The sequence below is a fragment of the Capra hircus genome, chromosome 28 (genome assembly GCF_001704415.2).
Source record: "Capra hircus breed San Clemente chromosome 28, ASM170441v1, whole genome shotgun sequence".
Lineage (NCBI taxonomy): Eukaryota > Metazoa > Chordata > Mammalia > Artiodactyla > Bovidae > Capra > Capra hircus.
Window position 1 is genome coordinate 31254084 of NC_030835.1, and position 20543 is coordinate 31274626.

Consider the following 20543-nt stretch of genomic DNA (forward strand, 5'->3'; position numbering starts at 1 on the left):
AACCCAATTTTAATTTCTCTGCATAACTCACATGTCATCTGCTTTAAAAAAAAAAAAAAAAAACAACTCTTTCTAAACCACTTACAATTAGCAGTGAATTGGGAAATGTTTCCCTGCAATAGGACAGTTTCCTTTGGTTCATCTGCAGAGAGGCTGGCCTCCCTGAAAAAGCTTTCATACCACGTTCGAAAGAAGATCTCAGTTCCTGCCAAAGTGCCTGACTGGCATTTCCCGACTTACAAGCAGTGCTCTATTCTCACAATCCTGTTCAGCATCTCCAGTGGAAGGGACAGCTTTGGGAGATTACGGGCCAAGGAGGAAAATTTGTCTGTACTTCTAATGGTGTCTGGGCGGGGCTACTTGGAACCTTCATCATATTATAACCACATTACATCTTTAAAAAGCTAGAATAGCTACTGAAAAATGTAAAGACTGCTGAGAGTATTTTTGTTAGGGCTTCCCAGGTGGCTCATGGGTAAAGAATCCACCTGCCAATTCAGGAGACGCAGAAGACGTGGGTTCGATCCCTGGGTCGGAAGAACCCCTGGAAGAGGAAATGGCAACCCACTTGGGTATTCTTGCCGGGATAATCCCATGGATGGTGGAGCCTGGTAGGCTACAGTCCCTGGGGTCGCCAAGAGTTGGACATGATGGAGTGACTGAGCATGCACGCAGAAGAGTATTTTTTGTTTCAAATCAGCACTGAGGCAGAATGATTTTTGAGGGTCATTGCATTAACTTTTTATACACAAGCTACTAAAAATGTACAAAAAGTAGTGAACCTAGAATAACTGTAATATAGCAATGAACTTTATCCAACAAAACGGGAATCTATAAATGAGACAGTTCGTACCACACCATGACTATTAAATGGCTCACCCTGCTCTCTTAAAAAACTAAAGCACCAAGCTGATGTTTTCTTCCATCTTTCTCTTCTTTACCTCAGAGGTAAATGCAGGTCCATTTGCTTCCCGTGGTGGCTGCAGGCTAGGGTTCCTTTGTGTCTGGACCAGGCAAAAGTAACCGCTGGCAGGACAGTTCTGCTTGCCTTCACCTCCCCCTCTGCCCACCCCACATGCAGATTTGCAATTACTTTTTGTAAAGCAAACTGGATAATCTTTATCTCTAGGGACTGATGGCAATATTGCTAATGCAAGAAAGAGCAAACACATAAATTATAGTCAGCCTGCTTACTTCACTCTCCATGGCATTCTTAATTTAGAAGAACAAACACAGCCACCGAAAATAAAACAGCCAGACCTTGATTATTTATGCAGAAATAAAAAGAATCTGGGTAACAGAAATCCAGAGAGTCTAACAACAACAACAACAACAAAAATCAAAATAGATTGATCCGAGTTGTGTTGCTTTTCACCTTCAGGACCTAAAGAAGGGGAAAAGAGCCTCTAAAATGTAGCCCCAGACAGTAGAAAGAAAGGGAACTGGATAAGCAATCCTCTGGTGACTGAGAAGGGCTGTAATAATAAATTTTATACCTAGTCCAGTGAGTCCAAGGCCTGCAGAAGCTAAGATATCCAGGCTGGGACATGCCAGGCCGGCAGGGCAGGACGCTGGGGACGGGCTGGTTGCTATGGAAACCCCACTGCTTTCAAGTCCGAGGAGACATTTCCTTGCTTCATACATATTTAAGGCATTTCGCTCAACACTTTTCACAATCACAGACTATGAAAACACATAATGAGAAAGAACAAAATGACACGCAAGAAGTCTACCATGAATTGGGGAAGGGGGTGAGAAAATGAGCATGATAATAAGAATTCCACTCAGGGTATGGATTAGTGCTGTCTTAAAGTCAACTGCAAATTCTAAACACTTATTTCCTAAGTTTACTCCTTTTGGTAAAAGCACAAAAGGTTAATTACCACTTACTCGATGTGTCCTCCATCCCAGGCACTGTGATGGAAGCTGCACAAATACTCTAATTCCTGCAGAACCTTAGGGGGTGAAATTATTATTCGTGTTCAGCGAAGACCCAAAGTCACAGTGCAGCTGCAGGGGGCGGCTAGAGGAGCCTAGGCCGGTCTGTCCTACAGCCCATTCTCGTTTCCATCCTCTTGTCTTTACATTAAGGCTCCCCCCATTTATCTCAGCTTTCAAAAATCAAATTTGTCACCACAGATAGACTGCACAGTAATGGTCATTTACATTCGACATTTGCAGTCCACCAGTTGACTAATGGACCTGGAGGTACCACTCTTCCTCGCTGATGACATACCTATGGCAAAGCTTATGGTGAAACAAATTCCCAAACAATAAATCTTTTTTTCCTCAATGGACTCATCTAGAGAACTGGAAATCTGAACCCATGAGGGAAAGCCTCCAATGGAAAATAAAGAAAATGTGTGGCTGACAAAGCAGTTAAAGCAGTGGTCAGCCTGGAGGCCGGGGAGGCATGATTAAAAAGCTCTGGGATGCTGCAAGGTTTCAGAGCTCTCGTTTACCATTTTCCCCTGACCTCTGCTCACTTCTTGCTGAGCTCCAGAACTCTTCTGGGCCTGTCCATCTTTACCTGCAAAGTCTCTTTCGTTTGCCTCTTTTTATCCCAGTACTACCTACAGTGACTCTAGTCAACTCAAATTAGTCAAATACGAAGCTTCACAGTACATAAAGTTAATGTCCTATTCTCTAATTTTAAACTCATATAGCAAGCTCGTTTAGAATCAATCCTATCTTTTTCTTTAAAGTTTGCTTTGAGGAAGGCATGATTTTTTTTTCTCATGTTGGACACTGACTACCACATTATTTGCATACATACACATATATAACAATACATATTTTTATACATGTACCATATGCATATATGATAAAATTCATAGTTTAGAAATTTTAAAGGCATGACTGGTGTTTTATCTACTATAATAAAAATATATGTTACCATTTAGTATATGTTGTGTAACTTTTTTCACATTTTAAAAAATTTATTTATTTTTAATTGAAGGATAATTGCTTTAGAGCATTGGGTTGGTTTCTGCCAAACACCAACATGAATCAGCCACCGGCATACCCATGTCCCCTCCCTGCTGAACATCCCTCCCCACCTCCCTCCCAATTCCACCCTCCAGGTCATCGCAGAGCGCTGGTTTGAGTTCCCTGAATCATACAGCAAATTCCCACTGTCTATTTTCCATACGGTAATGTATGTTTCCATGTTACTCGCTCCATACATCCCGCCCTCTCCTCCCCTCCCCCTCCGACCATGTGCACAAGTCTGTTCTCTGTGTCTGCATCTCCACTGCTGCTCTGCAAATAGGCTCATCAGCACCATCTTTCTAGATTTCATATATATGCATTAGTATGTGATATTTGTTTTCCTCTTTCTGACTGACTTCATCAACTTGCTTTTTTTTATTCAACACCACTCTTGTCGATTAACTTCTGATACAAAGGTTTCCTCAGCACGTGTGACTAGAAATGGAATCGCTGGTGGTAGAGTATCAGTGTTTTGGTGATCAAATGATCACAAACTACTTTTACAGTGCTTGGGCCAACTTACCAGTTTAAAGCAGGAACATTTCTCTTTCTCATATCCTTGCCAGCACTTAGTATCATCGGACCTGTCCCATTAAATTTTTGACAGCACACGTAATTGCTGAAATTTTACAACATCTTAAGAGAGAAGCTCCAAGAAAGCTGAACTAGGGACACTTAATTATCTGAAGTATTTATGAAAGCGAATGGGCACCTATTCTTCAAACCTCCAGGGCGAGCACAGTGGCTCACAAGTAGTAAATAAACCAAGCATTTTTAATACTGCTTTGGATCTGTAAACACACATGTGGACAGAACACAACATTTACCTCACCAACTCTGTGGCAACTTAGTAAAGCTTAAAGTTACCAGACTGCAAAGTGAAAAAAAAAAAGTCTCCTTCCCATATATGTAATTAAAACAATGGTCACAAATAGACTTCCAAAAACCAACACATATATAGAGAAAATGATCAGTAACGAATGCTGTTACAAATCTGCCTTTATATAAAGTAAAATGTAATATGTAACAGTGTCTATTATATAGAAATCAAGTGCCATGTATATGCAGATATTCATTTACATGAAAATCATACTGTATTGAATGTGATATGACACTTGGTTCTCTGTGGGCCCAGACGCTGAACCCACCTTGCTTGGCTGTTTTGGCTTTGGTTTAATACTGATGAAGACATCGAGCTGTTCCATCAGCTGAGCAATGAACTGTGGATCGACTTCAATTTCTTCCTTCATATCAAACATCAGCACAAGGGGAAGACAACCCTAGAAAATGCCACAGTGGAAAGTGTGGGGGGTAAAACACAAGTTGTCTATACATCCGATAGTTTAACACGCCTACAGATACACAACACTTTATAGACTTAAAGAGTAAGAGTCCCTTTGCTGTCTACCAGAAACTATCATGCTGTTAATCAGCTGTATTCCAATACAAAATAAAAAGTTTAATTAAAAAAGAATAAACCAAAGTGTCAAAGCTAAAGTATATGCCTTCACATAGCCTAGAAGGCTGGTGTGGAAATAATACGGAGGGGTAGAAACTACCTTTTGGATGATGGAAATAAGTGTCTTGTATTTCTCTTTCTGGCCATGAATTTTTTTTACCTACTCTCCCCCTTGGAAAAATTCTTCCATTCTCTGACTTCAGCTTTGTTGGAGGTGCCAGAAACTATATTCTCAGCCACATGAAGGGTAGTAATCTTGTGGTCTGGCTCAAAGACTTACAGTGGAGGCTTTTTACTGTCTCCTGAATGAAATCTAAACATGTATCAGAATTTAAAAATCTCCACATTTCCACCCAGCTTGGCTTGTGCAGTCACAGGTCTCTCTGTGTATGTCTGCCCCTTCTCCAAACTACACCAACCTATGGACAGTCTTTGCAACAGATTCTGTTCCTCAGAATCTTAACTCATCACAGGCTTCTTTGCCAACCCAAGTCCTACTTCTCCTTTGCTGCAGCTCAAACCTCACCTCCTTCCTGGAGGAAACTGCTACCATCACCCTTTCCTTTAACTGTCTCACTCTTCAGCTAGCAGGCTTTAGCACTTGTGCTTTTTCTCTGATTCTTTCTTCCTGGCTCCTCATCTACTGAGTATAGGAATTACATCCCACACTTTTTGTGATGGGTTTGTACATAAGTATTGGAAGAAGTTACTGTCAAACATAACAGAATTAAAAAGAAATCACCATGTTCCATTTCTCTTATCTGTTCCATTTCTCTTCTGGATAAGAGATGTTTATAACGACGTTGCTATAAAAAACGGTGATACTATTTAAGATTTAAGTTAAAGTCTTTTAATTTCTCTCTCAATCTTTCAGTATCGTGCAGTAATAATAATATATCTCATTGCATACCTGTATTTTTGTCAGGTATGAGCACAGTATGAATATGAATTCATAACTGTGCTGATTGCTTGAAAATTTCACTGAACTCAATATCTAAAGAACTTGAAAAGTGTGAAAAAAGAAAGTATGAAGAGTAATCATAATAATCTTTGGATACAAATATGCTGTCTAACTAGCAGTATATAAGCTTAGCTTAAAAAAATCATTCACAATGAAATTAATTTTTTAAAATCTTATATCATAATTCTTAGTGATTATAACAAGTTTTCATCTGTCAGAGGAATGGAATCAACAATACAAATCTGGATTTTCTGAAAGTTTCTCAAAAACAGATTCTGCAAGTTAATAACAGTAAAGGTCATGCCTGAAGCTTATGGATTCAAATGTCACTAAAGGTCTAGCCAGAATGGAGAATATAATGGTATTTTTTAATAAGAATACATGGTATGTCAGTCCATTTAGTTAATATCTATCAACCTACACCCTGAGTTTTTAATGAATATAGGAAGGATAGACAGATTGAATATTATAAACTGAAAGCAGTAGTCAATTATGTAACTTATTTTCTTTCAATTCATGACACTCAAATTCACAGCTCAAACACTATATAGCATTTTTTAAATGGTATGAAAGATTTATGAAATGTTCAAATGTTTCATGCTACCAAAATTTATTATCTTTGAGGGTAGGGTAAAATTTTAAATTTATTAATTTTTAGTTGCTCTGTTTAAACAGTGATTTTTTCGTCAAACACAAACTAATGCTAAATGTCAAATAAAAATAACCACCTTCCACAAAATATAGCCAATTATTTCCATGTAACCTCTTCAGTTGTTGAAATTTAAAAACAAATACTGCCAGAGAATTACCCACAAAATGAAATTAAATCTGGGAAGCACCATGTACCTTATTCTTTTACTTTCTTTTACCAAGAAACTTCCTTATTAAACCAGAACTCCAAAGTGCTTCCATAAATACCACATTGCTACAGTATGTGCAGCAACATACACTGTACCCAAAGACGTTTAAAAAAAAAAAAAACTGTACCATTAATTTCAGTAAACCTACCATGAGATATTGCCTCGCAAGACAGACAGACTCAATGGTGCCCTGGAGGTAGACGGTGGATTTCCTTTGTGGGTTACTGGGATCGGGAAAGTGGATCTGAGCACCCGTTCTCTGCATGATATGTTTGATGTTGCTTCCATTTCGACCCATCATAAAGAGATGATGCTGAGCTGCGATATCCAGTTGCGTGCTCACGGGGATAGCTGACGCCAAGCTCCCGGCGAGATGTTCCAACAGCATGGCCGTTCCTTCCTAGGAGAAAAGGTGGGGGAGAAACAGTCCCATGTGATAGCCGTCCACGCTGAAGGGAAAGGTTCTACTGAGCTTCTGACAGCTACGGGAAAATTCAACATGTCCTAAAAGCCAGAATGTGGGGCCTTCCCTGGTGGTCCAGTGGTTAAGAATCTGCCTTCCAATGCAGGGTATGCAGGTTTGATCCCTGGTCAGGGAACTAAGATTCCACATGCCGAAGGGTAAGCCCATGAGCTAGCCACCAGAGAAGCCCACAGGCCACAGTGAAGGATCCCACACGCTACAGCTACAGCCCAACACAGCCAAATAAACAAACACATATATTTAAAATAAATAGATAAAAATGGGAACCAGAATGCAATATGAGAAAAAAAAATCCAGAAAACAAATTTGTCTTAAAATCCTTTAAAAATAAAACTCATGATTCCTATACCTACAATGTTTGGAATGACCTACACCACTCACCTTCACAGCGCTTGTATTATTCTGAGACCCCCGTACTATCACTGTAGCACCATACATTCGGGACCGCTGTTTAAATGACACTGAAATGTTGTACATTTGTGATATGTGCTGAATAGAGGGGGAATTAGGATCAGGCACTGGTTGAAGAATTCCAGCAATTGGCAGCTCAAACATCAGCACCAAAGGAAGCAGCTCCTAAAATGAAATCATAGAACCCAGAGCAGACAATTAGGTCACTGCATAGCTACTGAAAGTGAAAACGTTAGTCGCTCAGTCAGGTCTGACTCTTTGCAACTCCAAGGACTGTAGCCCGCCAGGCTCCTCTGTCCATGGAATTCTCCAGGCAAGAATACTGGAGGGGGTAGCCATGCCCTTCTCCAGGGAATCTTCTTGACTCAGGGATAAAACCCAGGTCTCGTGCATTGCAGGCAGATTCTTTACCTTCTGAGCCACTAGGGAAGCCCATTCATTTAGAGATATGTGTAATTCATCCATCCTTTTCTCAAGATGGGATTTTTTTTCTCAAGATGAAAATTAAATGTGCATTAATTTTTTTAAACACCATCCTTGTAGAGAATGGGGACAAAAAGAAGCAAATGTAGAATAATATGGGAAACCTATTGAAAATGCGTGCATTTCCCCAGTACCCCTCGACTCCCTCATCCTGCAACAATTAGTGCCGCTCACGTTTTCATCAAAATTCCGCTGTGACTCCACTGGCCCCATATATATGTGTGTGTGTGTGTGTGTGTATATATATACATATAGATGATTTACTTCATCGTACAGTAGACTAACACAACATTGTAAAGCAATCATCCTTCAATAATTTAAGATTTTTAAAAAAAAATAATGCTTTTATTACAGCCATAACCTTGAGTAGGCAATCTGAAGTTTTTAAATGGAAGGAGACTTCTGCGAAACCTGAGAGTTTATAACTTGAATTGCCTGTGGCATTTTTCCTCCGGCGTCTTTTTGATCATTTTAAAAACATCAGAGCAACAGAGCCAGGTAAAATTCAGACCATCTCTAAGAAGCATCTTTGAGACATTAAAACAACTTTTGTCACTCTTTCCTACATGTTGAACATATGATCTGGTTATAAACTGATAAATTACAATATTTTTATTGCCTTATAATGCCAACATCGCTGACATTGCTTTATAGTACGAAAAGGAATCGATACTTACCCGAATTCTAACTCGGGCAGATTCTACTCCTGCTGGTTGTCCTGCTATAGATACCTGCAAAAGTAAAAAACACAGATTTATTGTTCTTGAATCCACTTCCACTTTCTCAGCTGTCTACTCCCTCACTACTCAAAGTGTCATCCAGGATAAAACAGCATCGTACAGCATCATCTTTATCTCGGAGTTTGTTAATAATGGAGGATCTCAGGCACCAACCCAGACCTACTTAATCAGAATCTGCATTTTAACAAGCTCTGGTGATCCGTGTCAGTTGACCAACATTACCTCCTGCCTAGACTTACCGAAAACCTCCCAGCCCAGAGGGGGCCTCCCACCCTCTTCCCATTTCCTTGTGTTCACTGCATTTTCCGCCTTTTGTTTAAACTCTTTGCACACGAGATGGGCATCAGTGTGCAATGATACTGCCACACTATGTTCACAGAGTAGTGGACTACTTCCATGCTGGTTGGCAAAAAGCACTGTGGCTCCACCAGCCCTTTCTCAGGATCTTCTAGGCTTTCCTGTGATCCATCAATTGAGGAACTGCTCTTGGCAGTAGGGCGAGAGGCTGGGGCTCCAGGACAGCACTCTCTCGGGGCAGGCCCCCACCACGCTGTCGGATAACTGCTGCTCTTGCTTTTTACCACGGCTTTCTATCTAGTTCCTTGTGTATATATGCCACTGTTACCAGCAGTCCCACAGAGAAAAGACTGTCTTATCCATCTTTGTGGCCAACATAGTTTCCCTGTTGTTCAGTTGCTAAATTGTGTCGAACTCTTTGCGACCTCGTGGACTGTAGCCCACCAGGCTCCTCTGTCCATGGGATTTCCTAGACAAGAATACTGGAGTGGGTTGCCATTTCCTCCTCCAGGGGATCTTCCCAAGCTAGGAATCGGATCGAACCCGGGTCTCCTGCCCTGGCCAGCGTGTTCTTTAGCCCTGAGCCACCCAGGTTCTAGTATCATGATTAGAGGAGAGAAAACTTCCAAATAATACAAAGAACACTATCTGTTCCTCAAGTACTGAGGGCATTTTGATGTAGACGTGTGAGCTCCATTGGTTTCCAAACCCAAGAACTAGGGGAAAAAAAAAAAGGAGGGGGGCATAAAGGAGAGATGTAATTCAGCCAATGTGAGAAAGTCGGGCACTTGCACGCCGCCTCTCAGGTGGCCCGGGGTACCTGGAGGAGCACTTGCGTGATGCAGCAGACAGAATGCCAGCTATCAACAGGTGCTGGACGAGGCGAGCCTTCAGGTCCTTTCCCAGCTCACATCCTTCTGAGCCTTTCTGCAAGGACTTCATTTAATGTTGCCATGACAACCTTCCCTCTCTTCTACCAACCACTTAGAGGTCAAGAATTTAAGGCCCATCTACAACACACCTCTTAATAAAGGCTGAGCACATTCAGTCTCCTTAGAGGGGGACATACAATCCATACTACCTGCCATCTTCACAAGTACTCTTGTTCTCATCTCCCCCAAAAGATGCACATACAGGAAATCCCAGCTCTAATCTGTCCCATAAAGTTTCACGTGAAAAGTCCCAGCACCTGGTTGCTTTTTTCTGCTTGATTATTCCTGTTGGAGTCTGGGAAGTGGATGTGGCATCCTGTTTCTTCCATGACCTTTTTAATATTGTTGCCCCCTTTGCCGATTACATGAGAATGTTCTGTGTGTGAGACATCCATCTTCAAGGTGACCCGATTGCTCTACATGGAAATAACGTATTATTTCTTGATGTATGAAAAAGGAAACGACGACTCATAAAAAGACACATTTATCCCAAGGGAACAGGATTAACAACAAGTGACCCACTGGAAGTTCTTACAGATTTCTTAAGATCATCTTGATCTATAAATTCTTCAATTTTATCTATATATCCTTGGCTCATAAAAATGTTTCATTTAAAGACAAATCTGTCAGAAGAAATAGGAAGATATGCTCTTTACCAAGATAATTTTTTTGGACAGTAGCATTCAAGTCAAATTAGTTATAATTACAAATAAAATACTTGTTTTTTTCTTTAATAGATATTATTCATGCAAAATGAATTCAAATAACTGAAAAACAGGTTAAAAAAATTGCAAGAGTGAATAAATGTATCTTAGAAATGCTGAACAATGATAGAAAACTAGAAACAAAAATAAAGCTCAAAACTGAATAAAAAGGATTTACAAACATTTTCACAACTTCTCTATCACTGTATGTCAAACTTTACAAAGTAGGGAAATTATTCTTGCAGGTAGGAAGAAGAGTGAGGAAGAAATCACAAAGATACATTTCCAGGAGTAAAATGGCTTAAGTAAACCAGTACAGAGTGTAAGATTAACTATACTAAAGGCGAATGTAAAATTTTTAGACACAATGAATAATTATAGTCAGATTGGAATCCATGTATTTTATTTGGGGAAATGTAGTGCTGTGAAATTATAAAGACTAACATGAAATGTTTTCTCATTTATAAAACTGATATTGAAATTCTTCAGTCCTGACAGAGTAAAATTAAAAAGTCAAAATACAGCAAGATTTTTAAAAGATCAGGAGTTGTACACTTTCTGAATTCTTAAATTTTAAGCTTAGATCCATTAAATACTTTGGTTTTTAAACTTAGTTATTTTAGCTAACCACTAAAAAACGAAAAAAAAAGATAACCTTTTTTGGATATTGCAAATTTTTAATATTTATAGGATGAATAATTATTTTCTTAAAAAAGTACAACAGCAACAAAAAGGAACAAAAAAATAGGGAGGAAGAGATTAAAAATAATTTCAATGAAATACTACATGGCAAAAACAGTGGTTAAGAACCAGACAGACTGGATTTGAACCTACCTCCCTACTCATCAGCTATTATATCCTGTGTGAATTCGCTAATATCTCTTTCCTGAGCTTGTTATGAGGATTAAACAAATTAATATTTGTAAATGATAAAGCTAAGTGCCTGGCATAGAGTAAGTGATTTAGAAGTGTTTATTAAAATAAATTCTCAAAAATAAATTCTTAAAATGTTTTTAAATATTTTCACTTCTCTATTGTCTCTCTCTACATGTACTTGTAGAGAGAGAGAACATACCAGACACATGGTCAGATTTCATGCCATCACATACACACAGCTATACAGAACATAATTTTGGTTTTGCACTGACATCATAAAAGCAAATATGCTAAATTCTTTCAGTCTTTATTACTTGCTCTATATTAATCAAGGTCAGTGTCTATTTCTGAAGATACCATATACATACATACGCACTACATAAAGACATACACACATATACATGTTATGTATTTAAGTATATGTGTATATATATAGAGAGAGAGAGAGAGAGAGAATTATTTAATTACCCAACATGAGAGAACCTATGCAAACTTGAAACAGACCTTTACATCCATTGTAGAATCACGTGCTTACTTTAAAACCCACCATTACTTTCTCCTGGTTTTCCTTCTCCAAATGGCTCTTTCATAACAGCATGAAGTAGCCCCTTGCAGAGACAGGATTCTGACATGTGAGTGTCTTTAACATTCACTTACTTTTGTGTCTAAGACAGACATGATCATTTCCTTGGCTTCCTTAACATCTTCTTTCTTTCCAGAAACCTTAATGTGGGGATCTGTAAGAAATCAAGAACAAAGAGCTCATACGAAACCCCTAAGCTCTGTTTTAAAACTTATGCTACAATATAAGAAAAAATGATTCCATAATACATTCAATATCTGATTCATTCTAGATGCGCTATCACTGTAATAAAAACAGAAATATGTAAAATACTCAAACTGTGCATTTATCTATGCTTTCTTCCTTCTGAACACTGACTAACCTATTTAACTGCAAAATAAGTATAGCATATAATTATTTTTTAAACAAGTGAGGAATCTATATATTCAACTTATTACTTCATCTCTTGGTACATTCCAGCCCCTGTTCTAAAGGCTTAAAAGGCACTGAATCATTCAATCTACACCATGGTTCGCTTTTTTCTTTTTTAAACTACCTGTATTGTAAAGCAATTTCTTTACTGAATATCCTGCCTATTTTAAATTCCAATGGTGACATCTCTAAAAATAAAGCATTTTTCAATTAAAGAAAAAAATCCCACAATGCAGTACCACCTCACAGTACAATAGTTAAAATGAAACAGACAATAATAAGTGTTCTACACCACCGTTTTGTGATTGTCTGCAGAGGAAACTAAGGCACAGAGCAGTTTAGCAACCTGCCCCAGAAAAGCATTCAGGGGATGTTTCCTATAATCCAGTGTCTTCCAACTCTGGATCCATACTTTAAACTACACGATCATTTAATAGATATTCTTATAGGCCAAAGTTGACAGGAAAAAAACAATCTTCATTCAGGAATATTTAATATATATTCAGAATTAGTACTAAGTAAGTGAGTAAGTACTTGCTATGTCTGCAGGAAACCACTCATTCATTCAGTAAAGATTTTCTGAACCTCTACTATGCTTCTCCAGCAGCCTCACACTTTCAATGGAGGAGGTGCTGGTTCGATCCCTAGTTGTGGAACTAAGATCCTACATGCCACAGGCCGTGACCAAAAAGAGAAAGCCATCTGTCCACATGGGCCTTACAGACTTGTGCAGGAAGGCAAAAATCAGTCAAACACGTTAAGTCATCTAGTAACTAGACTGAAAAAGCCTCTTGATGAAAGTGAAAGGAAAGAGTGAAAAGGCTGGCTTTTCTCAACATTCAGAAAACTAAGATCATGGTATCTGATCCCATCACTTTATGGCAAACAGATGGAGAAAAAATGAAAACAGTGACAGACTTTATTTTCTTGGTCTCCAAAATCACTGCAGATGGTGACTGCAGCCATGATATTCAGAGACACTTGCTCCTTGGAGGAAAAGCTATGACAAACCTACACAGCATATTAAAAAGCTTATTAAAAAGTCACACTCCACCTTCTTTATTGTCCATCTCTCACATTTGTAATGACTACTGGAAATATCATAGTTTTGATTAGATGGACCTTTGTTGCCAGAGTGATGACTCTTTATTAATATGCTGTGTAGGTCTGTCATAGCTTTTCCTCAAAGGAGCAAGTCTTTGAACATCATGGCTGCAGTCACCATCCACAGTAATTTCGGGGCCCAAGAAAATGAAGTCTGACACTGTTTCCATTTTTTCCCCATCTATTTGCCATGAAGTAAGTTCTTCTAAACCAAGATAAACTAGGATAAGCAAAATGACTCACTGCAGATTTTACCAAACTACACGTATTTCCTCATATTGTGATTTAACCCACCCATCTCCACCTCCCAGTCATCAAGGCCACGATTCCTCAGTCCAGTTCAGTTCAGTCACTCAGGCATGGCCAACTCTTTGTGACTCCAGGGACTACATTACACCAGGCTTCCCTGTCCATCACCAACTCCTGAAGCTTGCTCAAACTCAGGTCCATTAAATCGGTGACACCATCAATCATGTCATTCTCTTTCGACCCCTTCTCCTCCTGCCTTCAGACTTTCCCAGCATCAGGATCTTTTCGAATGAGTCAGTTCTTTACATCATGTGGCCAAAATATTGGAGTTTCAGCTTCAGTATCAATCCTTCCAATGAATATCCAGGACTGATTTCCTTTAGGATGGACTGGTTGGATTTCCTTGCAGTCCAAGGGACTCTCAAGAGGCTTCTCCAACACCACAGTTCAAAAGCATCAATTCTTTGGCACTCAACTTTTTTTATACTCCAACTCTCACATCCGTACATGAGTACTGGAAAAACCATAGCTTTGACTGGATGGACCTTTGTTGGCAAAGTACTGTCTCTACTTTTTAATTGTCTAGGTTTGTCTAGGTTTGTCACAGCTTTCCTTACAAAGAGCAAGCATGCTTTAATTCCATGGCTGCAGTAAGCATCTGCAGTGATTTCAAAGTCCAAGAAAATAAAGTTTGTCACTATTTCCATTGTTTCCCCATCTATTTGCCATGAAGTGATAGGACCAGATGACATGATCTTAGAACACTGAGTTTTAACCCAGCTTTTTCATGCTCCTCTTTCTCTTTCATCAGGAGGCTCTTTAGTTCCTCTTCAGTTTCTGCCATAAAGGTGGTGTCAACTGAATATCTGAAGTCATTGGTATTTCTCCTGGCAATCTTGATTCCAGCTTGTGTTTCATCCACCCCAGAATTTCTCATGATGTACTCTGCATATAAGTTAAATAAGCAGGGTGACAGTATACAGCCTTGATGTACTCCTTTCCTGATTTGGAACCACTCTGTTGTTCCCTGTCCAGTTCTAACTGTTGCTTCTTGACCTGAATATAGATTTCTCCAGAGGCAGGTATGATGGTCTGGTATTCCCATCTCTTTAAGATGGGAATTTTCAACAGTCTTGCTGTGATCTACACAGTCAAAGGCTTTGGCATAATCAACAAAGCAAAAATAGCTGTTTTTATGGAATTCTCTTGCTTTCCTATGATCCAACAGATGTTGGCAATTTGATCTCTTGTTCTTCCGGCATTTCTAATTCCACCTTGAACATATGGAAGTTCATGGTTAACATACTGCTGAAGCCTGACTTGGAAAATTTTCAGCATTACTTTGCTAGCATGTGAGACGAGTGCAATTGTGTGGTAGTCTGAACATTCTTTGGCATTGCCTTTCCTACGGATTGGAATGAAAACTGACCTTTTCCAGCCCTGTAGCCACTGCTGAGTTTTCCAAATTTGCTGACATATTCATAGCAGCACATTCACAGCATCATCTTTTAGGATTTGAAACAGCCCAACTGGAATTCTATCACCTCCACTAGCTTTCTTTGTAGTGATGCTTCCTAAGGCTCACTTGACTTCACATTCCAGGATGCTTGGCTCTAGGCGAGTGATCACACCATCATGATTATCTGGGTCGTGAAGATCTTTTCTGTATAGTTCCTCTGTGTATTCTTGCCACTTCTTCTTAATATCTTCTGCTTCTGTTAGGTCCATACCATTTCTGTCCTTTACTGTGCCCATCTTTGCATGAAATGTTCCCTTGGTATCGCTAATTTTCATCAAGAGCTCTCTAGTCTTTCCCATTCTATTCTTTTCCTCTATTTCTTTACATTGATCCCTGAGGAAGGCTTTCTTATCTCTCCTTGCTATTCTTTGGGACTCTGCATTCAGATGGTATATCTTTCCCTTCCTCCTTTGCCTTTCGCTTCTCTTCTTTTCTCAGCTATTTGCAAGGCCTCCCCAGACAGCCATTTTGCACTTTTGCATTTCTTTCTCTTGGGGATGGTCTTGATCACTGCCTCCTACATAGTGTCACAAACCTCCATCCATAGTTCTTCAGGCACTCTATCAGATCTAATTCCTTGAATCTATTTGTTCTTCCACTGTATAATCATAAGAGATTTCATTTAGGTCATGCCTGAATGGTCTAGTGGTTTTCCCTACTTTCTTCAATTTAAGTCTGAATTTGGCAATAAGGAGTTCATGATACCAGCCACAGTCAGCTCCTGGTCTTGTTTCTGCTGACGGTAAAGAGCTTCTCCATCTTTGGCTGCAAAGAATATAATCAATCTGATTTCGGTACTGACCATCTGATGATGTCCATGTGTAGAGTCTTCTCCTGTGTGTTGGAAGAGGGTGTTTTCTATGACCAGTGTGTTCTCTTGCCAAAACTCTGTTAGCTTTTGCCCTGCTTCATTTTGCACTCCAAGGCCAAATTTGCCTGCTCCTCCAGGTATCTCCTTACTTTTACTTTTGCATTCCAGTCCAGTATGATGATAAGGACATCTTTTTTGTGCATTAGCTCTAGAAGGTCTTGGAGGTCTTCACAGAACCATTCACCTTCAGCTTCTTCAGCATTGCTGGGAGCCAGCGTGAGGAACTCCGCCCATGGCAAAGGTCATGAGGAAGGAGGCTTGGCATACGCGAAGACATGATCAAGCCTCAGGAAACCCCCTGTTCCCGAGCATCTACCCCCAAAACCAGAGTCTATCTACTTTACTGTTTTATGCTCTCGCCTACACCTCTTACTTTACGGGGGGCTCTCCCCCATAACTGTTTCTCTCAGAGAAGGAGTAAACGTGCAGCTCCAAGTCAATAAAAATTCTTGGGCGTGACAAGAGTGTTTCAAATTACGAAATCCTCTGAAGGTTATCTAGCCCGCCTGTATAGGTTCCTCCAGCCACATGTGATTGTTTACAGCCTCCCAACCTGAGAGGCACTAGATGTTTTAGACTTACTAAAGGCAAATTCTTTGGGGAAATTGTCAGTATAGTGGGTTGGTTAGGAATTATATAGGTGAAGGGTTTTTCATTTGTTGTGCCAATAATTACTGCTAATTCCCTGCCCTGGGTGTGACAAGGGTGTCTCAGGTCAAACCTCTTGCTGACAGACTAGCTTGTGTGACAGGACTACCCATACTCCTGCCACTACGCACATGATTGTTTACTACCTCTCAACCATAAACAGCACAGAGAGTTTTGGAGTATTTTGAGAGTCTTAATTAGCATAGGGCTTTTCTCATTGTTGAGGCAATGATTGCCGCCAGGCCTCCACATCCTTAGGTACCTGGGAATATATTAATCAATGTATTTGGAATATAGATAAGGAAATATAGTAGTTTTTAAGGTTAGCAATACTAGACTTTTTGAGTTAATGAATTTTCTCTTTTGTAATAGATCACTGTATTTTGTTATAAATCACTGTGTCCTTGCTATGTAAAAATGTAACTTTATCACTATCTTAAGACTAAACAGATCTTAAGGGGAACATTGGTGAAAGGATTTTCATTTTTTGGGCTGATGTTTGCTGATAAATCTCCATATTCCCTGCCCTTATAATGAATATAACTAACATATAGGAGAAATAAGTATTAACCTTTAAGCATATAGGAGAAATAAGTATTAACCTTTAAGATTAATCCTGTTAACCTTGGGTTAAATAAATTCCTTTCTTGATTGTAACTCACTATACCCTCACCCTATAGGAATGCAACTTTATTTGGAGGGTGGTGCCTGGTTTAAGAAAAAATACTCTTGGAAAAAATAAGTTTTTTGGTTATCAGAAAGAAAGGGTCGTAAAATGTCAGCAGGCCTCATGGCCAGAAGATGATGTAAAACCCATAAGATCTTTTTTTATGTAAAGCACCTGATTGTGATAAAGGTCAGGACTGCTGACCCTCATGTGACTCTGTATTCATCCCTATGTGTAACAAAAGGTATATAAACAAACTTAAAAATAAAGAAAGGGGATCAGTTTCCGGAAAGACTGATTCCCCCATGACGTTCTTTCTTGCTCCCCGTTTTTCTGGCTGAAGTCCCATCTGGAGCGTGGGTACTTGCCATGTCTACTTACTTGTCCCAGCTTTCAAGCCCAAGCGAGAAGGAGCCCAAGGAGGAGCACCTTCCGATATTCAAGTGGCGCCGGTGGCCCAACGTAGATGGTACAAATTCCTTGTTTTGGAATTTTATTGGTATCCCACGTAAACCAAGTTATTCAGCCTCTTTTTCTCTCCTACTATTTTCTGGCCAAATTCCCATCTGGTACATGGGTACCCACCAAGCCTCCTAATTTTGCCTGGGCTTCTAAGATCGGACCGGGGAGGCCTCAGTGCCTCCTCTCCTTTGGGAGAACGGGAAGACGCCTGCGGCCTACGTAGGTGGTGATTGGTATTCCGTGTAAACCAAGTTATTCAGCCTCTTTTTCTCTGCTAATTTTCTAATCCCACTCTGTAATTAAATAAGTTATTTCCAAGGACGCTGACTCCGTCCCCACCTTCGAATCACCCTGGATCCACGGGGGCTGGACCCCAGCACAGCATTACTGGTTTGGGCATAGACTTGGATTACTGTGATATTGAACTGTCTTGGAAACAAACAAAGTTCATTCTGTCATTTTTGAGTTTGCACCCAAGTACTGCATTTCAGACTCTTCAGTTGACTATGAGGGCTGCTCCATCTCTTCTAAGGGATTCTTGCCCACAGTAGTAGATGTAATGGTCATCTGAATTAAATTCACCCATTCCAGTCCATTTAAGTTCACTGATTCCTAAAATGTCAATGTTCACTCTTGCCATCTCCTGTTTTACCACTTCTAATTTGCCTTGATTCATGGACCTAACATTCCAGGTTCCTGCACAATATTGCTCTTTACAGCATCGGACTTTACTTCCATCACCAGACACATCCACAACTGAGTGTTGTTTTCACTTCAGCTCCGTCTCGTCATTCTTTCTGGAGCTGTTTCTCCACTGATCTCCAGTAGCATATTGGGCACCTACCAACCTGGGGAGTTCATCTTTCAGTGTCCTATGTCTTTGCCTTTTCATACTGTTCATGGGGTTTCTCAAGGCAAGAATACTGAAGTGGTTTGCCATTCCCTTCTCCAGTGGACCACATTCTGTCAGACCTCTCCACCGTTACCCATCCATCTTCGGTGACCCTACACGGCATGGCTCATAGTTTCACTGAGTTTCATGATTCATAAGGTGTGACTCAAAGAGAAGCAGACAGAGAAAGGGAAGGATGGGAAGGAGGAGGAAACCATTTTCTAAAGCTCCCCACTCTTAGGTCCAGGATGAAGCAATCCTAATCAGCAAGAGTACACAGGGAGCTTCAGAGCCTAGGAATGAATCTGGCCTCCCGGGGAGACCTCCCAGCAGCTAGCCTCAATCTGAATCACTGCCTACACTCCAGCCCCACCCTCTCCCCAGACTGGGCTTCCTGCTGGCTGCCCTGGGCTCAGGCACCTCTCCTCAGTGTGTTCTCAAGGTAATCCAAGTCTATGCCCCGACCAGTAATGCTGAAGAAGTTGAAGTTGAACTGTTCTATGAAGAACTACAAGACCTTCTAGAATTAACACCCCAAAAAGATGTCCTTTTCATTACAGGGGACTGGAATGCAAAAGTAGGAAGTCAAGAAACACCTGGAGTAACAGGCAAATTTGGCCTTGAAGTATAGAATGAAGTAGGGAAAAGGCTAATGGAGCTCAGCGAAAAGAACGCACTGGTCATAGCAAACACCTTCTTCCAACAACACAAGAGAAGACTCTACACATGGACATCACCAGGTGGTCAACACCGAAATCAGACTGATTATATTCTTTGCAGCCAAAGATGGAGAAGCTCTATACAGTCAGCAAAAACAAGACCAGGAGCTGACTGTGGCTCAGACTAAGAACTCCTTATTGCAAAATTCAGACTTAAATTGAAGAAAGTAGGGAAAACCACTAGACCATTCAGTTATCACCTAAATCAAATCCCTTATGACTATACAGTGGAAGTGAGAAATAGATGTAAGGGACTAGATCTGATAGACTGCCTGATGAACTATGGACGGAGGTTCATGACACTGTATAGAAGACCATCCCCAAGAAAAAGAAATGAAAAAAAGCAAAATGGCTGTCTGAGGAGGCCTTACAAATAGCTGTGAAAAGAAGAGAAGCCATATTCAAATGGGAAAGATATACCCATCTGAATGCAGTGTTCCAAAGAACAGCAAGGAGAGATAAGAAAGCCTTCCTCAGGGATCAGTGCAAAGAAACAGAAGAAAACAACAGAACGGGAAAGACTAGAGATCTCTTCAAGAAAATTAGCGATACCAAGGGAACATTTCATGCAAAGATGGGCTCAATAAAGGACAGAAAAGGTAGGGACCTAACAGAAGCAGAAGATATTAAGAAGAAGTGGCAAGAATACACAGAAGAACTGTATAAAAAAGATCTTCACGACCCAGATAATCATGATGGTGTGATCACTCACCTAGAGCCAGACATCCTGGAACGTGACGTCAAATGGGCCTTAGGAAGCATCACTACTGACAAAGCTAGTGGAGGTGATGGAATTCCAGTTGAGCTGTTTCAAATCCTGAAAGATGATGCTGTGAAAGTACTGCATTCAATATGCCAGCAAATTTGGAAAACTCAGCAATGGCCACAGGACTGGAAACGGTCAGTTTTCATTCCAATCCCAAAGAAAGGCAATGCCAAAGAATGCTCAAACTACCGCACAATTACACTCATCTCACATGCTAGCAAAGGAATGCTCAAAATTCTCCAAGCCAGGCTTCAGCAATACGTGAACCATGAACTTCCAGATGTTCAAGCTGGTTTTAGAAAAGGCAAAGGAACCAGAGATCAAATTGCCAACATCCACTGGATCATTGAAAAAACAAGAGAGTTCCAGAAAAACATCTATTTCTGCTTTATTGACTATGCCAAAGCCTCTGACCATGTGGATCACAATCAACTGCAGAAAATTCTGAAAGAGA

The 20543-nt window shown here is 40.1% G+C and overlaps 1 protein-coding gene across 4 annotated transcripts in view; it reads right to left on the reverse strand.

The window, feature by feature from the left end:
- BICC1 (BicC family RNA binding protein 1) overlaps positions 1-20543 on the reverse strand; it is a 349743-nt gene that overhangs the window by 50257 nt on the left and 278943 nt on the right. For all 4 annotated transcript variants that reach the window (XM_018042242.1, XM_018042241.1, XM_018042244.1 and 1 more), the window contains exons 4-10: positions 11856-11935; positions 9876-10034; positions 8327-8380; positions 7137-7331; positions 6420-6671; positions 4140-4271; positions 1497-1683 (exon numbers count right to left, since the gene is read on the reverse strand). In XM_018042242.1, coding sequence (XP_017897731.1) covers positions 1497-1683; positions 4140-4271; positions 6420-6671; positions 7137-7331; positions 8327-8380; positions 9876-10034; positions 11856-11935 — 1059 coding nt within the window. The remainder of the gene's footprint in view (positions 1-1496; positions 1684-4139; positions 4272-6419; positions 6672-7136; positions 7332-8326; positions 8381-9875; positions 10035-11855; positions 11936-20543) is intronic.